At 38.7% G+C, this 22,116-nt stretch overlaps 1 protein-coding gene across 6 annotated transcripts in view; it reads right to left on the bottom strand.

Moving 5' to 3' along the window:
- The window catches only part of TBC1D5 (TBC1 domain family member 5), a 326,766-nt gene that overhangs the window by 46,227 nt on the left and 258,423 nt on the right, over nucleotides 1-22,116 (bottom strand). For 5 of the 6 annotated variants that reach the window (XM_075419055.1, XM_075419057.1, XM_075419054.1 and 2 more), the window contains 3 exons: nucleotides 12,591-12,676; nucleotides 7,501-7,760; nucleotides 4,517-4,582 (listed from right to left, as the gene is read on the bottom strand). In XM_075419055.1, the coding sequence (XP_075275170.1) occupies nucleotides 4,517-4,582; nucleotides 7,501-7,760; nucleotides 12,591-12,676 (412 nt within the window). The remainder of the gene's footprint in view (nucleotides 1-4,516; nucleotides 4,583-7,500; nucleotides 7,761-12,590; nucleotides 12,677-22,116) is intronic. The other variant, XM_075419052.1, reaches the window with a different exon arrangement.

Genomic DNA, 22,116 nt, shown 5'->3' with positions numbered 1-22,116 from the left:
CAAAATTAAAAAAAAATAAAACAAGAAAAGAAAGTTAAAGAAGGAGCAATGTATGTTTTTCACATACTCCTCTACTGCATGGCCTCCGCTTAACTCACTTCACCTGCAAACAAGCAGATTACGTGGCAAAATTTCATAGATGACATAAAGAGAGGGACACTTTCAATATACTGGAGGAGCCTGTGCACATGAAATAATACAGCTTGGTGAAATGATGGAAAAAATGATTTGTCAGGGTTCAGGGTTTTTTCTATATTCTGTCTTTCAGCTTTAAGGAAAAAAAAGTCCAAAATATCGTAGGAAATTGGAAAGACAGAGAACTATCTTTATGGCCACTGCTTTGCTTAATAAACAGCTACACTTCAAAAGATGGATCACAGTTTAGAGGAATTGAATATGCAACTACTTGCATAACCAAACAAGAAGAAATATGCGTAGCTAGGATTTTGTGGACAGAATGCTACAACTGTCCTAAAAGGGAATTTCCTCAAATAACACCAACAGCTTTGACTGATCTGGTTCTTGTGGACTAGAAAATATAATGAAGATGAAAAATCAAAGCAATACAAGATATAATGAAACTAAGATAGAGATGCAATAAAACAGAAGTGATAAAAACACTATTTCTGTACGTTTTATATCCAGGTAAGAAGAAAGCTTAGGATGCACCTGATCGTTCTGCATGAATAAGCAAATCTGAGAAAATTATCATCAGGAAAAACTAAATTTTTGTTCTGACTCCAACCCTGTTAACAGCACTGTGACATGGACTATTTGGGGATGTGATTAAGAATTAAGCAAGACAGAAAGAAGAGCACTTCTGAATAGTTACAGTGTGTTGCAAGTCGTAAAGCAAAGTTCTTGGATTGTAATAAGCTTTTCCAATTTCCAGAGAAATCATCATTTTTACAACTGTAAATAAGAAGAAAGCTGAAAGACAAGCCACACCAATCATACAAGTTTTCCCTAATGTAACAAAAGAGCCACCTATCATATTCCCGACATAGAAGTTTAGCGGAGCTGCTGCAAGAACAGTTAACTGAAGTCACCATGATGCTTTTGAAGTCTTTCAGATGTGTTGTGTGTGTACCGATTTCTGTGTCATTAACAATCCTCATGTAACTTTGGAAACAACACTGTAGCACCAATGCAGAGATTTCAGGCTCTCAGGAGGATTATGCAAGATGCCATTTGTATCTTCTCTGTCGTGTGTCTCACTGATTCGACATATTTCTTCATAAGCAGTGTGGTACGTTCTCCTTACTCAACAGCTTAACAAGAGGGTCATTTGAGAGAGCTGCTAATTTTGGACTATTCCTCAGGAAAAAAAGCAAAAACCAAATAATAAGAACAAAAAAAGAACAGAACTCTTACCCTCTATGTACAATCACAATGTACACAGTAATGCGATTAACTACAGTTAATAACTAACCAAACTCATCTCCTTCTTTAGCAGCTTAATGGGCAACCTGAGAACATCACTTAATCAAAACTCTCATTTTCCTCCACTCATTCTATCAATCTCAGATAAATACATTATGCCTCCTTAAAAGAAGATTAGAGAAACCCAATCTATGACCATCTAAGTATGTACCAGAAGGTCCTAAAGCCTATATGAAACAAGCTGAGGAAACCCCAAGCATGGAAATCAAATAAATGCTAATGAGGCACACAGAACAAATAGCTAAGGTTCCCTGACGTAAGCAGAAGTCAGAACACATCACTGTGTAGGACATCTCAACAATACATATATCCACACTAAAATGCATAAATAGTTCACAGTAATGATGCACAGGATTTCATGCACTAAAATACACCCACTTCTGAGGTGAAAAGGAGCAATGTTAACCCCGTATGCTTCTAACTGGCTCACTACTTGCCTGCTGCTCAAGATACCGGGGCTGAGCCCAGGGCTGCAAATGTGCTGTCTCCAAACCACCTGGAAAATACACGGATGTGGTAGTGGGAAAAGGGACTGAACTGTTGGTATTGCTGACAGGGCAGAGGGTGGACACATGCAATGTCTTGAAAAGAAGAAGGAAAGTTTAAATGTAATGTGAGCTATGTTAGCAATTTATAATAAAGTAAGAGATGATGATGACACTGTCCCACACAACATCCTTATTTCTAAATTGGAGAGACATAGATTTGATGGGTGGACCATTTGGCGGATAAGGAATTGGCTGGATGGCCACACTCAAGGAGTTGCGGTGAATGGCTTGATGTCCAAGTGGAAACAAGCGACGAGTGGCATTCCTCAGGGGTCAGCAGTGAGACGAGTGCTGTTTAACATCTTTGTCAGCAACATGGACAGTGGGATTGAGTGCACCCTCTGCAAGTTTGCTGATGACACCAAGGTGTGTGGTGTGGTTAACATGCTGGAGGGAAGGGATGCCATCCAGAGGGACTTTAACAGGCTTGAGAGGTGGGCCCATGTGAACATCATAAAGTTCAACAAGGCCAAGTGCAAGGTCCTGCACATGGGTCAAGGCAATCCCAAGCACAAATACAGGCTGGGCAGGGAATGACGGAGACAGCCCTGAGGAGAAGAACATGGGGGTGCTGGTTGACAAGAAGCTCAACATGACCCAGCAATGTGTGCTCACAGCCCAGAAAGCCAGCCCTATCCTGGGCTGCATCAAAACCAGTGTGGCCAGCAGGTCGAAGGAGGTGGTTCTGCCTCTGTACTCCACTCTCGTGAGACCCCACCTGGAGTCCTGTGTCCAGCTCTGGAGCCCTCAGCACAGGAAAGACATGGACCTGTTGGAGCAGGTCTGAAGGAGGCCACAAAAATGACCAGAGGAACACCTCTCCTACGAGGTCAGGCTGAGAGAGTTGGGGCTGTTCGGCCTGGAGAAGCGAAGGCTCCATGGTGACCTTATAGCAGCCTTCCAGTACCTGAAGGAGGCCTACAGGAAGGATGGAGAGGGACTTTTCACAAGGGTGTGTAGTGACAGGACAAGGGGGAATGGCTGTAAACTAAAAGAGGGCAGATTTAGATTAGATATTAGGAAGAAATTCTTCACCATGAGGGTGGTGAAACACTGGAACAGGTTGCCCAGAGAAGCTGTGGATGTCCCCTCCCTGGAAGTGTTCAAGGCCAGGTTGGACGGAGCTCTGAGCAACCTAGTCTAGTGGAAGATATCCCTGATCATGGCAGGGGGGTTGGAACTAGATGATCTTTAAGGTCCCTTCTTTCTATGATTCTATGATTCTATGATTCCATATTCAGCCTGGAGAAGAGAAGGCTGTGTGGAGACCTTATAGCATTCTTCCAGTACCTGAAGGGGTCCTACAAGAGAGCTAGAGAGGGACTTTTGACAAGGGCATGTAATGATAGGACAAGGGGTAATGGTTTTAAACTGAAAGGGGGTAGATTTAGGTTAGATATAAGAAAGAAATTCTGTACTATGAGGGTGGTGAGGCACTGGAACAGGTTGCCCAGAGAAGCTGTGGATGCCCCCTCCCTGGAAGTGTTCAAGGCCAGGCTGGACAGGGCTTTGAGAACCTGGTCTAGTGGAAGGTGTCCCTGCCCATAGCAGGGCGTTTGTAACCAGATGATCTGTAAGGTCCTTTCTGACCCAAACCGTTCTATGATTCTACCAGAGGAGTGGAGAAGGGGACTTACAATGAAAGAAAAGCATGCTGCAGGTCTTACTGAGTTTGAGTTGTTATAGGGAAGATATTCATGAACTTTGGAGGCTTCTATTAAAATACAGAAAAAATCAGAGGAAGACACGCACAAAAGGCATGCAAAACTGATGGCTCACTCTCCGTTTGGCTCCTGCAGAGGAAAAGAATAACTTTCACAGTTACAAGGAAAGCAAGGACAAAGATATCAAAAAGAACAGAAGCAAGGCACAATCTATAATTCAAAACCATTCAGATCTGCTCATCTATTACTCTGTATTTGCCATAGTTGGGATGTAGAGTATTAAAATTTGCAAAAAGAATGATGTGAGTTTTATAAAACTTTTAGACTTCAGAGAAATTAATTTCCCTTTTTCTCCTACATTGAAATGGGAACAAAGGCTTCCAGCACTTTTAAAATTTATTCAAACCATCTCATCACACAAACCCACGTGCTTATTATTTCAGTCCAAGGCAGGTAAGCTCCTCTTTAGTCAAGAGCATTAAAGTAGGTGCTTAGCTCAAAATACCTGCCTCAAATCTAGCAACGGGGAAGTAACGCAGCTATGAGAGACGTTGATGGTCGAATCACCCCACATGACAAAGCGTGACATGGACTACACGGTACAGGGCAAACACACATTTTTGATGAAGATGGATGCTGGCATACAGCGAATATAACTGGAGGGCCACACACAGCACAGTCAACGGAGTGATGAAGCGAAGATGCTTTTTTTCTCTCTACACAACAGTGCCACTCGGTGGATGGACAACGGCAGTGAAGGGAGACGCCACGCGTGGAAAAACCCGCGGGGAAGGTGGCTGTGGAGCCGGGGGGTATGGCTGGAGGCACAGACAGACCCCCTGGTCCCCGCAGCAGCCGTACCTGGGAGGGCAGAGGGATGCTGCGCAGGGCCCGGCAGCCCGGCATCGCTGCCCACGCCCGCCTCGCCTGGCAAACAAACAGCAGCGTTAGAAGGTTTTCCCCCAGCAAACCCAGTTCCCTGGAGTGAAGAGCTGCAGCTTAGGGGGGTTTGAGCTGGGAGACCCGACTTCAAGCGCAAATGATATTGTACGAGCAGGAAAAAACACACGGCAAGTTTTAATAATCAGTGCCCTATATGCTGCATTCAGACATGCGCAAAAAAGCAGTGGTTGAAGAGGCCGATTTATATCAAAATCTGAATGAAAACAAACAATCAAACACATTTTGTTTCTGGTACTTCACACTGACAGTGTCATTCTGCTAGTTTGGGAGCATCACATTCTTACTGTCAACAAAATTCCATAGTTGCCTAAGAATATGCATATTTATATCATTTTCAAAAAGGAAAACCCCACATTTGTTAATCAGTGTTTCATTCCTTTAATTTTTATTCAGTTCTGCTATCAGTAAGGACAACTTCTTTTTCCTTCTGAAAAAGCATGTTCATTTTCTAGACATAGTTCATAAATAATTCTAAATATAGAGATCATTTCTTTAGGGCATATTCTGTGACTCTGGAAATTCTGCTCGTGTTACAACAAACACTGCAGAAGTATCAACTCATAAAAACAAACAGTAGTCTGGAAACTTTAAATAGCTGATCACAGTTTTGGCAGAACTTCATCTTCAAACTGGTCCTCTAACGTGTCCTTGTGATACAGCATTCAAATCAAAAGCCTCTTGGGTTTCCCTGTGAAAGGACCTAGAAGAAAAACTGTATCTGCCACTATCAGGGAAGAAGTGAAAGAGAAATGCTTTTTTCCTGGTAACACACTGCCATTTGGTAATCAAAGAGTATCCAGTTTCTGAACACTGATGAACCCAGTGGAATGCAAATGGCAACAATTCTGCTTTTTTTCCAGACTTTTTCATTATCAATATTTTTGTCTTTCAAGACAATGACCTCAACTGACAATCCAATGAACTCAAGACTTGAATTTAACCTCTGTGTCAATGAATTCCTTCTTTGTGTATGATCAAGAGAATATTTTAATCCCTTTTCTGTTAGCAGGCTACCTTGCTTAAGTAATGAGTAATGATATCCAATCTTCTTCTGTGCTGAGGACAGGCGGAATGGGATTAATGTATTATTAGAAGGAACTGAATTTCCACTTAGGTGTCTGGATACTTTGTTCAACTGTGATTTGTGATGTTGAAGGCTCACCTGGAATTACAGGCTCGCAATTATGGTGGTTTTGTGTGTTGTTTTTTTTTTTTTTGTGTGTGTTGTTTTTTTTTTTTAATATTAGTCTGCTGTTTTTTCCGTTTACGTGATCTAAATTATATGAATGTTTTCTTAAAGAAATTCAGCAAGCACCAAAACTTCGGAGTGAGAAATAATTACTCTTGATTATGTAAACCAACCATCCCTCTTCCAGAGCACAGCACAGGCTACCCCTGGAGGTAGAAGTACGAATAACACCTGTCACTGCTGCTGGTTTGTGGGTGGTTACTCTGTCTAAACAGAGCTCTTAAAGCTGGGATAGGATTATTTTGCCAGTCTTGCAAGATATTTTGTTACCAAGGACTTCTTCACACTTAACAAAAGGCAATTAATTTAATACCTTCAAACTTATAACCCTCTACATATTAATTTAAATTATGAGCACTACTTGAACGTTCAAAACCTGAAATAACTAATATAACGTGTGAAAAATGGATAACTTCTTTCACTGACTTGATGCCTGTCAGATTTAGAGCACTTCAGTCTGTTATACTGTCCAGCTGAACATCTGTGAGTGTTAGATCAACAGGAAGTGCAAACGTGGAAATTATTTTGTTTTACACCTGATTTTACTCACATTGATGTCAGCAGGGTTTGCATCAAGGCTTCAAACAGGACTACACATGGCAATAGTAACTACAAACCAAATGAGGCCATTGCACAGCAGAGAAATACCTGTGTTTCAATTTCATGGTTGCACAGCATTGGTGACTATAAAGCCCTTGCTGGACCCATTTCTGAGATTCTTCTAGGATTCTGAGAGAAGCTGCGTGTCTGGATTTTGCCAAGCAGCTTTAGCGGACCTTACAAAAGTGCCTGCATCTCTCTGCTTCAAGACAGCAGTTGTGCCTCTGAATTCTACAACCAGCACCAGTCTGACAAACCATTACCTAGGAGGAGTTGCTAGAAGCAGCAGATACCGTACCACTCGACACATTCCTTGCAAAGAACATACTGCCATAGGCAGGCTGGAGATGAAAAGCAGTAACACACCTTGAGCCTGGCAGAGTATAGGAAACAACTACGAAAGCTGAGCTTGTGACTGTTGTTTGAATAAACTGTCCTTGAGAAATATAAAACCAAGAAGTAGTATTTACTAAACAGAGAAAGTGCAGAGGGCCATCACAAATTGTTAAAAGGCAAATACATGTTATTGTTCAAGTGCCTTCTCAAATAAGCTCCACACATTCCAAAGGGAATAAGATTTCATTTATTAAGAATTACTCTGTAATTGATCTATCTTCCTTTACTTGTATTTAGCTAATATTGTTACGCATGGGACTTTTGCCAATAACCTGAAAAAAACTACATGAAATTAGTCTTACAGTTAAAAGCATGTTGCATTTAAAAGACTGAAAAATTAATTGGCTAATGTTTATGGTAACAATGCAGTTTGTTGGTATGTCTGATGTAATTTCTGGTTAATATTTTTTTAAAGGTTCAAAACTTCCTATAGTATTTGTACATTCTTGAGATAACATTTAATTTCCTATTACATTACAAACTTGTAAGTAGCATGGACATCCCGCTTAACAAAATTCTGGTTTTTCTTTTTCCTCCAAACATGTACCCATCAATATAAAAACAACAAAAGGACTTTCTTCAGTCCTTAAGGCACATGACAAAGCTGTCGCGGCACTGCCACACGTTTCGCCTTTACCTTTGCCCAGCTGAACTGGCATGCTTTCGGACTTCATCATCCTCTGCTGCTGTGCCTGGTGCTGGTGGTGCTGGTGGTGGTGCTGGGGGGCTTCCATGGCGCTTCTGATGGGCATCGCAGGGGGAAGACAGCTGCTCCCGCCAGCAGAAGCGCCCACAGCCCCACCTGAAGCCATCGCCGGAGCGATGAGCTTTCGGCCAAAGTTGAGTAAGCTGTTGGAGACTTTGTTAATGTTGAGCGGGGCAGCCTTAGCGCTGGCGCTGAAAAAAGAAGAGGAGAAATCATCACATCCGTGCCAACAGTTTGGACAGGCACAGCAACGCATGCGTTGCTCTCCAAAAATGGGGGTGAAAAATCCAAGATTTGAACATTACGAAGAGGGTGTTTTACTACAGTCACGCTGGAATACACACAGGAACCACAGGGACCGTGTGTGGTGTGAGTTTTTCCCAGCCAGTAGTGGACAAATTGTTTTGGCCCTTTATTCCTGAAAAATGCAGACTAACGCCAGACAAAGCATGGTTGCACCAATTTTCTTAATTTGTCTTTTTAAGTGAAGAAAATGAAAGAGTGACAAAAGGAAATCCAGGCTCTAAAGCATCGAAAACTTAAACTCATGTTTTGCACTTCTTATTCAAAGACTGTTTTAATATTCACTTCTGCTGGACTAACTTCTCTTCAATGTTTAAAATAACTCCAACTCAAACATTTCTTTCAACAAGCAAAACGAACTTTTTGTTCTGTAGGCTGTATTTTTAGGCTGGCAGAACTAGACGTCTCTTGCTCTTACTTTACCTTCTGCCCAGCCCAGCCGTTTCAAGCCAAGTGCCTTTTAAGAGGAATCCTGATTTCTAAAGTGATTTTGGCTGAAGAATGGCTTCAGGATGTAACGCATATACTGGGTCATGAACTTATCATTGTTACTTTTCATTTTTAACTACAGTGGCTATTTAATCCACTTCAGTTATACGCAACATTAAGAACGAGGAAATTGTTGAACCATTTAATCTGTCTAACATAAAGAGGCAAAGAAGCTTCTAATTCCCAGTAGAAGTGTTCACGTAACCCAGGGATCAGCAAAGCCATTTCTATTTATTCATGCAATATTCTCTCATTTTAGATAATTAATGCTTGAAATACCCTTCACAGAAATATATCACAATCACAGAGACCTTTACACTCCTGAGGTTTTATTTTACTGATCTGTACTTCAGTGACATAAATAGCTGTCTTCAACAATTTGAAGAAATACATGTAATTAAAAACAATACAATCATTGTGCTGGGGAAAAAATAGTTTTGTAATGTTTTGGGGAAGTTTAACTAAAAATAAAATACAAATAAATTAATATGGGTGTCTTGTAACTTGCGCAGGCACCTGGAAAAGTAATTCTGATTTTCGCTTTTCATATAATTTCCCAATTTGTTTCCAGATAAGTTTTTTTTTAGAATACACAATATAAGCGTGCTCACACTTACAGAATATATCCAGAAAATAACAACAGCTGAGTTGTTTAGGCTCAGAATAGATACAGTTAAATTGAGAGAAAGCAGAAGAAAGTACGTGAGCCTGCGCACTCATGAGATACAGCCCCAAGCTGTATGGGGCCTTTCTGCCATATACTGGTGATGAAGAAAGACAGCATGCAGCATTTTTTTTAGGAGGAACAGCAGCACAGAGACCGGGACAAAGTGCTGCTTCCCAATTTATGGAAGCTGGAAAGGAAAGATTACCGAATAACCATTACAAGATGTTTCTGTGTTTCCCTATTTTACTGATTGCTGCCAATATTACAAAAAGTCTTTCAGCAGCCACCTGAGAATGGCTGACAAAGTCACCACAAAGAGAGCATCTTCAGAACTACAAAATACTCTTGCAAGGAGTCCCAAAGGGTTTCAAAAGCAAACTGAATAGGTCTTAAAGATTTTAAAGAAGAGGACACGATACAATGTTTATTACTATGAAATTTTACTCTGCTACTACCTAGCAGATTCAGGTATTAATCAGTTCCCCAAGGTACTGCAGAGACACTCAAAGAAAAAAAGGGATTTTATTTCTATTCCATCACATCTGTGTGGCGTCAGAAGAATCAGCACAGGCCCTTTTGTTTAATGTCTTCTTCATTCCAGCAAGCAAACAAAGATTGTAGCTGTGAAGGTGGAAGAAGTAATGTCAAATGCTGGCCTAACAGGTATCAGTCAGGACTCAACAGTTTGCAATGAATCTAATTACATCACTGATTTCGGGGGTCATACCAGTAATAACTTGGTTGAGATTCAGAATCCAAACTTTGGTATACTTGGCATAATTTTTTCCCCTCTATCTACTGAAACTAATCACCAAGACTGGGGAGGTACATATCATTTACTCACCTGAAATATCACCTTAGTAAGAAGATAATGGTGTGCACATTGAGTCCTAGATTTGTGTTGTCTTTAGGTCTGGAGCCCTGACAATCAGCAAAAAAACCCCTGACTTTGCACAAAAAATGATATTTACTGGAAGTAAATCTTTGACAGGCTACGCAAGCAAAAAGCCACTGGATGCTTTGCACTAACTGCATCGTTGGAATCATGGACCACGGATGCACGAGACAAAGCTTATACAAAGGCTTGTGTATTTGTGTCCACTAGCTTGTTTCTTTCTGGTTTCTTTTTTTTCAACTATATTTTGCTTAATAAAAACACCAATTTTCCTTCTACACTGTTTAATTTGCTGCTTTCACATACATGTAAACCAGGAGAAGTTAGTTTATTTGCATGTTTAAGATGGTTGGAAAGAGACTTTCTGAGAAATTTCACTTTACAGGAACAATAAACACCAAAAATCTTCTCTAAGCCATTATGTCCAAAACACGACTTCAAAAAATGCTTTCCCCAATAACATGCAATAATGTTTTATAATGATTTGAGATCTAGAAAGGATAGTTATTGCAGCTCCTATTACCTATGTGTGATTTGGCTCTGCTATGAACTGACACTGCTAATGATCAGCTCAGAACACATACACATATGTGAAAAATAAATAATGATGCTATGTAAATTTCTTATCAAGAGCTGGTCTTAACAAAAGTATTCTTCAGTAAAATTTATTGTGTGATTCCTCTGAATCGCAGCTTCAGAAAATGAACAATAGCAAGGTGCTAGATCTCTGGAGGAGGTACATTAAACCTGAGCTGAAGTTCAGGAAAATAAGAACAATGTATCTATTTCTTACCTTTTAAATGTCTTCTATATTAATGCAAGGGATGATTGCAGCCATTAAACACGAATCAATGTCTACATTTTAGCCATCCAAATGTACATGAGATGCACAACAATTACAGGAAAAGTGCTGATTGATTACGTTGTAGAGTTATCAGCAGATGCATTTAAATGTAAGGCATCAGTTTAAAAATATGAGTATCACGAAGATGTGAATTCCATCTATGCAGCAAACAATTTTGTTTCATCACAATAAGCATCATTGACCTTGACTGTGAATGGTATATTTTTGAACTAGCAGTAGGAAGATGATTCAATCTCTGCAGTTTTCTGCTAGGATGAAAATATTTTGTTTTAAGTAAGCCTTACTCAAAGGCATTTCTCTCTTCAGTAAGTAGCCATTATGAGAGATGAGAGACAAATACATGAATATGACGGATCAAAAAGTTTTATATGTGGTAAAATAACCAATATATATTAGCGATTTGCCAAGATATTTTAAATGTATCATTGAGCCTGTGGAATTAAAGATGAAAAAGACCTGGTAGCTGATCTAATCCATCTCTCTGCTCACTGAAGAAACATTTCCTAATGTTATATCTTCCAATTCTCTCTTTAGTCCAATCTTAAACAGATATACCACAATTGACCTACTCTAAATGTTCCCGTGTTGAGATAAATTTATCCCAGTTACTCCTCTATCTGAACTATTCTAAACAATTTCTCCTCTCATGTGGCGTGTATCCTGTATGTATGTGTGCAATGAATTTATGTTCCTACATAGATTTAATAGACAGTTATTTCCTTAGAATTAGGTTTCCAACAGGTGTCATTCTTGTTTGGGCTTTATGATTATTTTCTTTTTTTTCCCAAAATCCTTGAAATGATTCTTTCAGAATTTTTAAATGACTTATTGTTCAAGTTTAGACAACTCTTGAGACCTTTTTTTTAAAAGATAAATAAGTAAAAACATTAAGAAAATGCAATAGAATGCTGTAATTTTTGACACTCTTCCCCAGCTTTAAAGCCTGGTTTAAAAAAAAAAAAAAAAGATGCTTTTGCAGTCACCCTACTCAGCTTTAATTTCTGCTCCTTTCTCCATTTTGAAGAGCTTTTTAATCCACTCCATTTTAATTTTAGCTAGCTTGTAACATAACTGACTTAAAAAGAATTTGACAGAGGTGCAAAGATCTAAAAGCCAGCAAGTTCGCATGAATCAGCAGGCACAGTATAGGGCTGGGGCCACGCACAGTCCAGGAAACTGCCTGTGACAGTATAAACTGAAGCAAGGCATCATCGCACGGTGCCCCGCAGCCACCAGCAGCCACAAGCCACCAGCAATCAGCACCCACGATGTGGCCACTCCATCAGGGCATGGGCACCTCTACACTTGTGACCACCAGATAAAATCGCCTTGACAAGGAATTTAAGCAGTATGGATACAAACTGTTTCTAAAACGGGGGAGGAATGCTGCAAAAACGTTTAGTAAAAATTACTTCAAACTGGCTTTACATTAATTCAATTTAACTTACATAGCTTCCAGCACATGGATACTCCAGATTGCGATTAGATGCGTTATTGGAAGTAGTTCAGCTACAGAGCTCACATTGGCCACGTTTCACCCCTTTTTTTTAGTATACACGTCATTGTGTATGAATGTCCTTTAGCCTCAAAAAAATGCCAGCGAGCTGACTGCAATGCTACCTGTAAAACTTTTATTTTTCATGTAACAATAGGCAAGGTAAAGATTCAAAATAAATGTCATGAGATAAACACATGTGCTTCTACTACTGCTTATGTAATTCCTGTTTGGGATAAAAGACTTCTGAAACATTTTGTTTATGTAAGGTCTTAAGTCAGTGAACACATACTCAGAAATAGCTTACCGGGTTTTGTTCATCAAGTCTGCTCCACGTGCTTTGTAATAATCTAAATTTTGTTGGAATTGGTGAGTCACTGGTCTTGGATTTCTCTGAAAGAAAAAAAAAAAAACACCCTTACTGGAATTTTCTGAGAGATTTAAAGCAGAAACAAGAACTATGCTCATAAATGAAGATTAGAAATCTAGAAATTTAACAACTAATTTCTTTCCCCAGGATCTCAGTTTCTCAAGGCAGTAATGATAGTTACATAAAAGTGAAGTCTTAAAATATTTAAAATAATACCATGTGTTATCGGTAAGTTCACTACTCTGTGCTCATAGAAATTACTGTTCTTCCATACAACGATGGGGTTGTCGGCTGCAGCGGTAACATTTCTAACTAAATCAGTAATTCTTGCAAAAGTTCAGATACCAATCTGATTTCTTCCTTTAGCTCAGATATAGAATTTTACCACCTCCAAGCTAAAGTGCTAGGTTATTAAGAAAATGCTAATAGTAAGGAGAAACTATAGCTAACATTCTGAACTGAACGCATCGCTAGCAGTGTCTCGGTTAAGAATCAAATTTAGCGAGACAACCCCAACGATGCCACTAGATGGCACACGGAGCCTTTTGTCTTTCCAAATTTCACCCTACTCAAAACAGAACCACGAATGAAGACCTTTCTCCTTTAATAAAAAGTATATAACTAATATTGAAACCAGACGCCACTTGTTAGTCTCCACCTCTGCCACAACGAAACTATTTCACCGGAGCACGCTGCCTTCAGTAGTTCTGAAATCAGCATTTTTGGATCTAATAATCCACTGAACACTGATTAAGTGTAGACCACAGTATACGTATGAAGTATCTTGATCAAATGAATGCATCCTGAAGGACATCCTCATTTGGAGGGGAAGTAAATATTTTTAACTAAAAAAAATTGTATAGAAATGAAACCAAAATAATAGAGAGGTACAGAAAGGCCCTTTTAATAGATACACAAAAATTAGAATAGAGATGGCTTAAAGTAATTAATTTCTGGTGTAATAGAAAACAAAATGGCAAATTTCTGCATAACGCTCAGCTATATTGCATAAAATATATCTAAATACTTTCCAAGTCTTTGCTTTAAAGGTTTGTTCATTCATAGGCTGTTGCCTTACATTCTGATCTGCCTTCTAAACTCCTGTTAGCAGCAAATATAGTTTTAATGAACTACACAATGACCTCTTGAAATAGTCGTTCACAGGTGAGAGTACATTATAGTTTTGATGGAGTCAGTCTTCAGCTGTTTCAGTTTCACATGTGGCATTTTTGCCCTCCAGGTTTCATTATAGACTGGAGTATTCGTAGTCTTACCTCATCTTCGACACAACTGCAGATAACCCTCCCTCCTTGGAAACCTTGTTTTTGCAGGAGAATACAGGGGTTGCATTTTAAAGACCAAAATATTGCATGTGCACAAAAGGAGAGAAGAAGATTTAAAGAGGTGGTAGATATAAAAGGCCAGGATGACTTCTGGGGTCAAATTTAAGGCTGGGAATTTCCAGATCGTTTCCCACAGTCAGACTTAATCTTGTATGAAATGTCTCATTTTCTTTCTTTGGAAACACATTAAACATTTTAAAAATATAACCTGTTTGTAATGTTCATTAAAAAATGAAATAACTAAAAGCTATTAGACAAGGATTAAAAAAATTGTCATCTGTCCTGCCACCCACATTGTAATGGCTGCTCCACGTTCTTCTTCTCCTGTTAGAAAAACAGTATTTGCATAACTCTGCTCATTCATATGGCTTGTAAGTCAGTCCTCATCAACTGACAGCAATAACAATGAATCAGCTTTAGTTACTATTGCTCTAGTTTGGTAATTCAATGCATTTCTATGATAATCAAATCCAAACTGACGTGATGAGGATAACTGATGGTTTAGTGACTACTACGCGAGTAATCAAACAGTGTAACTTTTCTCTCATGCCATAAATCACTTCTTTCTTTATGTGTCTGTTGACCATTTCAACAAGGTGGAAGAGTAAGAGATGGTTAAAAAACCAGGCACTTCTAAGTCATAAGACAGCCCTTTGAAAAATTCACGTTACCAGATGCTAGCCAGTTTTGCAGTTTGTTTCCAGTAACTCGGTATATATTTTAAACTTAGAAAAAACATTGAAAATTCTTTTCCACCACCCAATAAATAAAAAAAAAATGTTATCACACATTGCTTCTGAATTAAATAAAAAAGAGGAAAAGATCATGCAGAAGAGTATACTGAAACATATTCATGCAGAAATGACAAGCAATTCAAGACACGAAAGGCTGATCTACTATCTAAGCACTTAAAGCCATTAATAGGAATAATGATCTAACTTGAACACATGAATGAGGCTCAAGCATTACTTTCACAGGGGCCTATTTAAATTCCTATGAGGTTTAAAGGTATCAAAGGAAGAAGCAGTTTAAAGTACTATTACATGCAGTGAAAAAAAAGCCCTCAGAATAAATGCCGTTGAAAAAAACAACATTAGAAATGCAACACAGTAAATACCAAGGGTACTGCTGCAACTTCTTTTGTGGCACTATAGAGACATCCTTTTGGAAAATTTCATTATTTAAAAAAAACAACCTGACATACATGTTAGCAGACAAGTATCTGTGAAGTATCAACACAGACATTTTAAATACTTCCAAAAACTGAAATTCATACAGCAAAAAATTTGGTTTTATAAAGATTATGATCTTTATGTCATTGTGATTGTCCTTTAAATTTTATATTCTTTCTAACCATTTCAGTAAGGTAAATATAATAAGCAGAAATGAAAACTTACACAATTACGATGTCTCGTCCTTATGAATTTTAAACTAATTCCCCCTCTAAGCAGCTACTTTGAGCTGCCCCTATATTACATTCCATGTATTGGGACTGAAGACTAAACAAATTTATTTACAGCACAACATAGCTCTGTTGTTTCACAGCAACCACACTTTTTTCCTACACAGTGCAATTTAGAATGATCCTATTTGCATTTTTAATTGCTTAAGCAAGTAAAATTTCTCATTTTCTTTTCCAATTTTTATAAGTATTTTGACTAGTATCTCGGATAAAATATTTTTTCTTAAAAGGATAATGTTAAATTGACAGTGAAATCAACCCCTCAAATCAGTAGTTTGTTGAATCCCCCTAAGAAACTGTGTAAGGGCATTATACAGATGACCACATTGATGTTTTTCCCCTCCTAAGGAAAGAGAGCGCAGAAATCAGAGAGAAAAGCTGCTTGTGTCAATACTAGAAATCCCTCTTCCCCACACCCATTTTGTAGGAGCAGTCTGCTGGTTTTATAATTCTTTTAATCTTAATTTCTAGCTATAGTGGGCTTAGTTTCAACTGGTAGAAAATGCCCAATTTATACTTTTACAATGACAACGTATGAAATTCAGATATAGAAGCAGACACAGAAATTGACATGCTTTTGGACTTTGTCTCTTCAGAACATATTACCCACAGCCCAAAGGGATGAGATGCCCTAACAAGTTTCAGGTATCTCTGAGGTACTCCAGTCTCTGAGCCCCTCCTTGCCTAAAAAGAAGTGCTCCCCCCTCACTTGCCCGCTGAAGTCCTAAGCCCCTGCCCTCCAGCTTCTGTTCCCAGCCACCGCCAGACCGACTCACTCCAGTTCCCACGGCTGGCAGGGGACTTTCTGTTTGGCTTTGTTCTCCTCCAGGGACACGGGGCCGAGTCAAGTTATACCCACGCCTGCTCTTTTCCTAGGCGGAGGGCTGAGGCCGTGGTCAGAATCACACCGAATGCAGCAGAGATTCCCTAAACTCGCATAAACTGCAGAAAAGCAGTTCCCACCAGCTAAGCATCGTGCTCCACGTGCTCAAGTTCCCTAGTATAACCCTTTTCCTCCCTGGCCTCCAGAGATACATCGTGTCACGTTATCCACAGAGTAGATATGACATATCAAAGCACGCTTGTGCGTGACAGAAGTCACAGGCAGACTGTTCTACAACATGCCGGGAAAATCAGGTTACGGCTGCAACGTAACGTTTCACCATCTGAACGCTCATTATTTGTAAAAGTTTACATGCAGGTGCAAGCAGAGGAATCTCTACAACACTCTTTTTTTCATCTTTGTCGAGGTGTTTCCCCCCCCCCCTTTAGTATTATTAACAGAAAAAAAAAATAAAATACAATCTTGTGCAAAATCTGAAGATTCAGAATAAGAGACAACAATGAGAAAAGATTTTCAATATGTCTGATGAAAAATGAGACTTATTTTAGTGAACACGCTATTGCCTCAATGCCGAGGGAAAAGCACTCGTCATTAGAGAAATGAATTGCTCAGCTGCTTATAAGCAAAAAGCTCTGGGGGAATTTCTCAAGGCCCAAACCACAAAGCATTGCAGGGTTACACAAACATATGTTGCAGGTGTTTTAGGGTAGACAGGTGGGAAAACCTCAGCTACTGAAAAATACTCCACTTAATAGATTCTATCTGAAACTAGATAACCTAAATGCAGCAGAGAAAAAAAAAACAAAAGAGCAGCAGTGAATTACACGTACACGCAGCAATACGCTCACCAAAATAATCATCTCACTAGTGCCAAATGGGATTTTTATAAACTAGTTTTTTTAGTATATTAAACAAATGCTGCCAAACATATATCTTTTTTTCTAAACTAATAATATTTTAAGTCTAAGCCAAACAACAGACTGAACTAAACATATATAAAAAAAGAGAAAGATAATGATGCAGAGTTGTTCTTTTTATTTAAATATTGTTACGGTGCCAGTTTGCTCCTTTTTGCCCCTCTTTAGCTGACAGGGCAATATTGGATTTTTTTGTACTTCTTGTACAGCCTAGAACATTTTTATGTTAAAATGCTATTTTTCTTTCCTTTCATTTGTTTCTAATGTGACTGGGAGGTCAGCAAAGGTTTACCTTTTCCTTCACCTATGCTTCTTTCTTCAATAAAGATGATACAAACATGGCAAAAATTTTGACTGGGAACAGAGCTGAAATACAGTAGCTCAGATGTGGATAAGGAATACAGTTTGTTCATTTAGGCACTACTAATTAATATGAAGTGCACACTAATGATTACCTAATAGCCTAGCTGCACAGAGATTTTCACCTTTCCGCTTTTTAGTGTTTTGCCAGGTATCCAGGCAGCTGTCTCCACCCTACGACTAGACTTATACAGAATAAGCAATGATTTAGCATTACATAAAAATACCAAAATATTTTGTATACTAAACAACCAACCCACCCCAAACTCTAAAGCACCCAGAGCAAATGCCACTCCCCAAACAAAAATTTCCTTTCACCTTCTAATTTTCCTCCTCCCTAGTTATACCTTCTGCAAAACATGCAGTCTGCTAGAGCACAAAAGGTACTCCATCCATCTATGAACCACCAAGTTAAATACTGACTAAAAAGAAAAAAAAACCAGTGAGACATTAGAGGACAGAATGTGCTATTGTCAATTTTAAAGTGATCCAAGGCCATCAGCAAAATAATATCCAAAACACAGGCTGATCGTCTGCAGCTATTAACCCTATGTATGAAAGTAGCGCAACATGAAGAGTACCCTGTGCAGAACTAATGAAGAACTTCCTTCAGTCACGGGAGTCAGGAGATCCGTGCACTAATACTGGCGTTGGCAAAGGAAAACCATAAACCTCGATGTGGGAATAATGCTTCCTGTTTATATTTTTCAGAAAAATGCTGTGGGTCTCAATTGTAGAACTCATTATTTACAATGCAGTAAGAGCAAGAAGAATTATCACATTTAATCATTTCTAAAGAAAATCAGGGAGTGCTTTTTTCCCTCAAAACAACAAAAACTCCCAGAAAGAATTGAAAAGGAAAGAAATTCAGTTAATTGGGTCAAGGCAGGAAGAAACCCCTGAACTCTGATCAAGCTGAAATAAATTATCTCCAGTTTTGTTACGTGACAATCCTCCATTCCCCTGGCAACTAGAAATTTCAGATACCAGAAGTTATTTTAAATACCGTGCGTTATGGTCTGTTTTTAACTTCATACACACATGCTTTCTCTCACATGGGCATTCTATGACAAGAGATGAAAAACTGAAAAAAATGACAAGTGAGATTTAAAAATGCTTCAGTGACTTGCCTGAAAGACATTTCTAGTTGTATATTTTGGCTTCTTATCCTAAGTGATTGGAAAGCCTTTTTTTTTTTTTATTTATAGCTTTAGAGTGTATTGAGTTCTAATAGGTAGATCAAATCCTACCAAATCAGCTTTTATCGATATTCCAGACAAAAAGACTCTGACTTGCCAACGTTCAAGTTCATAACCTGCGCAAAATCCCCATCTTGCATCAACAGAATCGCTTAAGTACCTCTTAATTCAGTCGCCTATTTTTCAGCCGAACCCTTGGTTTTGAGAAGTAAATTAACTAAATAGTGAGGTATAAATCTGACAGTGTTCAGCCCTACCCCCTGACAGATTTATGCTCTGGCATCTTGCAGCCCCGCACAGTTAGGAACACGAGTTTTACAACATTGTGGAGGAAAGATCCAGGCTTTTGAAGGGAACACACAGCAAGCCTCGCTTTAAACTCTGGAATGCTCCAAATTATGAGATTTAAAATATGACATCTTTATGTACAGAAAAGCTACCACATTATGGTTTTATTGGCACTCGTTCTGGACAACCTGCATAACTCACTGATGGCTTTGTGAGTAATGCAGTTATCTGAAGCTTATACTGATAAAACCCTTATAACCACACTTACAGCATTATATCTTCTCCAGATACAAGCTTGTACACAAATCTCACACACCAGGGAAAAAAGAGAACATTTTAAGGTGCTATTTGGTTATTTCTGCTACATGGAAAAGAAACAGATTAATATATGTTCCACATGTAATGCGCTATGTAAGACACTTGAAAAAGGTCCCTAGGGGAGAGAAAAAGGCTCTTTCAAAAGAGCCCCACGCACACACCACAGCAAAAGGAATGTGACATCCAAGTCTTTTCCTCTAAAACGCAGAGGGAAGCTCAGGTCCTGGTGCTGCAGGACAAGCAACTCCTTTCATTTTGGGATTCCAACAATGAGGATACTGCAGAGCCATTTTGTTCACCACTGCTTCTTAAGAAGACAAAGACATCACATCTCCAAACCTCATTTTCTATAAAAAGTTACAGCAAAGGACAAAATGTACCATTCTCGCTTCTATCTTGAAAGTATATTGCTTTCAGAGAAGCGTTGCCCAAGACAAATGTACTCAAATAGCTTTGTATAAAACAATTAATACATAAATATTTACTATAAAATATGTCAATACACCAACAGTATATCTACATTTGTATCAGAAGAGACTGAACTTAAATTCCATCATAATAGATTGGATATGATTCAGTAGCTACTCTTTCATACATTATTGAAAGGTTATGAATCTATTTTTACATAACTTGCAGTTTGTGTTTTGCAAATTTCAGTCAAATAAATAAATTATGATACGTAGAACTTTTGATTAGGTAGAATCAAAGCGCTTTAAGTGTTTTAAGTGCTTCCTTTTGATAAACTACTTTACAAACTAGAAATGATTAATTGAATTGTCAGGTTGCACACAAGAACAACCATAATCACCTCACTCTAACACTGTTAAATACATTTTATTAGTGTAATTTTACAAATAACATCATTACTCTTCAGGAGAGGGTCAGTAGCTTTAGAGGACTTCTTAAACAGAAATAAACCACTCATTAGAAAGAAACAGCCCCAAGAAATTCACAAGCAATAAGTTTTATTGGTAGATAAAGTAATTAAGAGCTTAAAATGCTTCAGCTTCTTGCTTTAGCATGAAGTACAGTCAGAATTACTTTTACGTTGCTACTAAGAACATCAACTTGCGCAAACAGAAAGCACAGTTTAAAATATTGGCTTCCAATATTTTTCTTTTCCATCTTACCTCTCTAAAGTACTCAACATGACAGAGCTTATGGATTCCCAGTGAATATTATCAAGAATGTTGACCAGCACAGGAGAATAATTTCTTCCCTATTTCTAAATTTTCCCTGATTGCTCTTCTGGCTGGAACATAATGTTGCTGCATCTCATGCCTTCTCTTCCTGATTAACAGGGAAGACACCTCAATAAAAGGCATAATTATGAAATCTGCAGAGAAGATTAAAAAAGAAAAACACTCTTTTTTTTTGTTGTGTTTGTTATTCTTAGTCCAGTTGACTGACCAGCAAGTAGTTGCCTTGACTCGACTTGATTTATTGAATGATGCATATGTTACTTGCTGTTCTATACAACACTATTATACACTTGTTTTAACATTAGTTGAAAGTAGAAACACTGGCTCCTAACCCATCCTTAGTTAGGCGAAAGACTCTGTATCTCTCCACCTGCCCAGAAATCCTGAGCCACGCCACCAACTCCTCAGCGCCCTCAAGGCCGGCAGCCCTCTGCCTGGGTCACACAAGACTGGCAATGGGAGCAATGCGAGCAATGAAGTCAACGTGCCCTCCTTGCCTGGCTCTGTTTCCAGTGTCAGAAAAGTGGACTGCAGCACTATCTCGCTTGGCCCTACGCAGAACTGGGACAAGTCCTTTGTTTCTGCACCATCTTACCCGTGGCGGAGCTCAGTCTTAGCTATGAGAGGTGTCACTGTCCAGGAAGCTTTGCTTTATCCTGCACTACTTCCCACCTTGTTTCAATCTAATGGCTGCTTAACTTGCACTGATACAATACTTGTGGGTTATGAACCAAATAACTGGCCTGTGCACGCAACACTAAAGACAGCAATACTGGAAACTGCATTGCAGTTGGCAATCTACGAGCTCAGCTCTCTCCTTCAAGCAGCGACTACTGTGTTACACACCATACCAAGGAACGAGAAGGACTTTGAAAGATTTCTCATTCAAAAAGCCTTGACTAGATGACTAATCAACCACTTTCCAAGATCTTTTCCTGAAAATATTACTTGTGACATACAGGACACTTTGAAGGTAACTATTTTATGGTGAGTTGATTAACGGGTTAACGTATCAGGGGAAACTGCAATGAACTTTGAGAGAGATGAGAAAGTTACTGTACTATGAGTACTGACCACATAGCCTTTTTATATTTTAAAATGCATAGGTGCACTGGGAATGAAGGTTTTGAAACAAATGCAGAAAAATGAAGAGGATTTTTAATTCATGGTACACTTACTATTTTTATGTGGTACTATGGCAACGCGGTTATTCCAAGTAATTTATCATTAAACTCATAGCTGCCTGTCATACCTTATTCTATTAATGAAACACAGTAACTGAATATTTAGAACAATAATTCTTAAAACAAAGCATGGTCTATCTCCTTGGAAAACAACAGTTTCTGATTTTAAGAACATGAACATAAACGAAGAACAAGTTAATATTATGGCTTTTACATGTATAATACATGCAATTCTTAGTTGTATATGCCCACATTAAAAGGCTTAGCATGCAGTTCCAGAAAAAAAAATCAATTTATTCGAAGTGAGGTGTTTAGATTACATCTAACTGTACTGCACTTGCAAATG

The sequence above is a fragment of the Opisthocomus hoazin genome, chromosome 4 (assembly GCF_030867145.1).
Source record: "Opisthocomus hoazin isolate bOpiHoa1 chromosome 4, bOpiHoa1.hap1, whole genome shotgun sequence".
Taxonomy (NCBI): Eukaryota; Metazoa; Chordata; class Aves; order Opisthocomiformes; family Opisthocomidae; genus Opisthocomus; species Opisthocomus hoazin.
The sequence above is the reverse complement of the archived record's forward strand: the minus strand, read 5'-3'. Positions and strand labels throughout refer to the sequence as shown.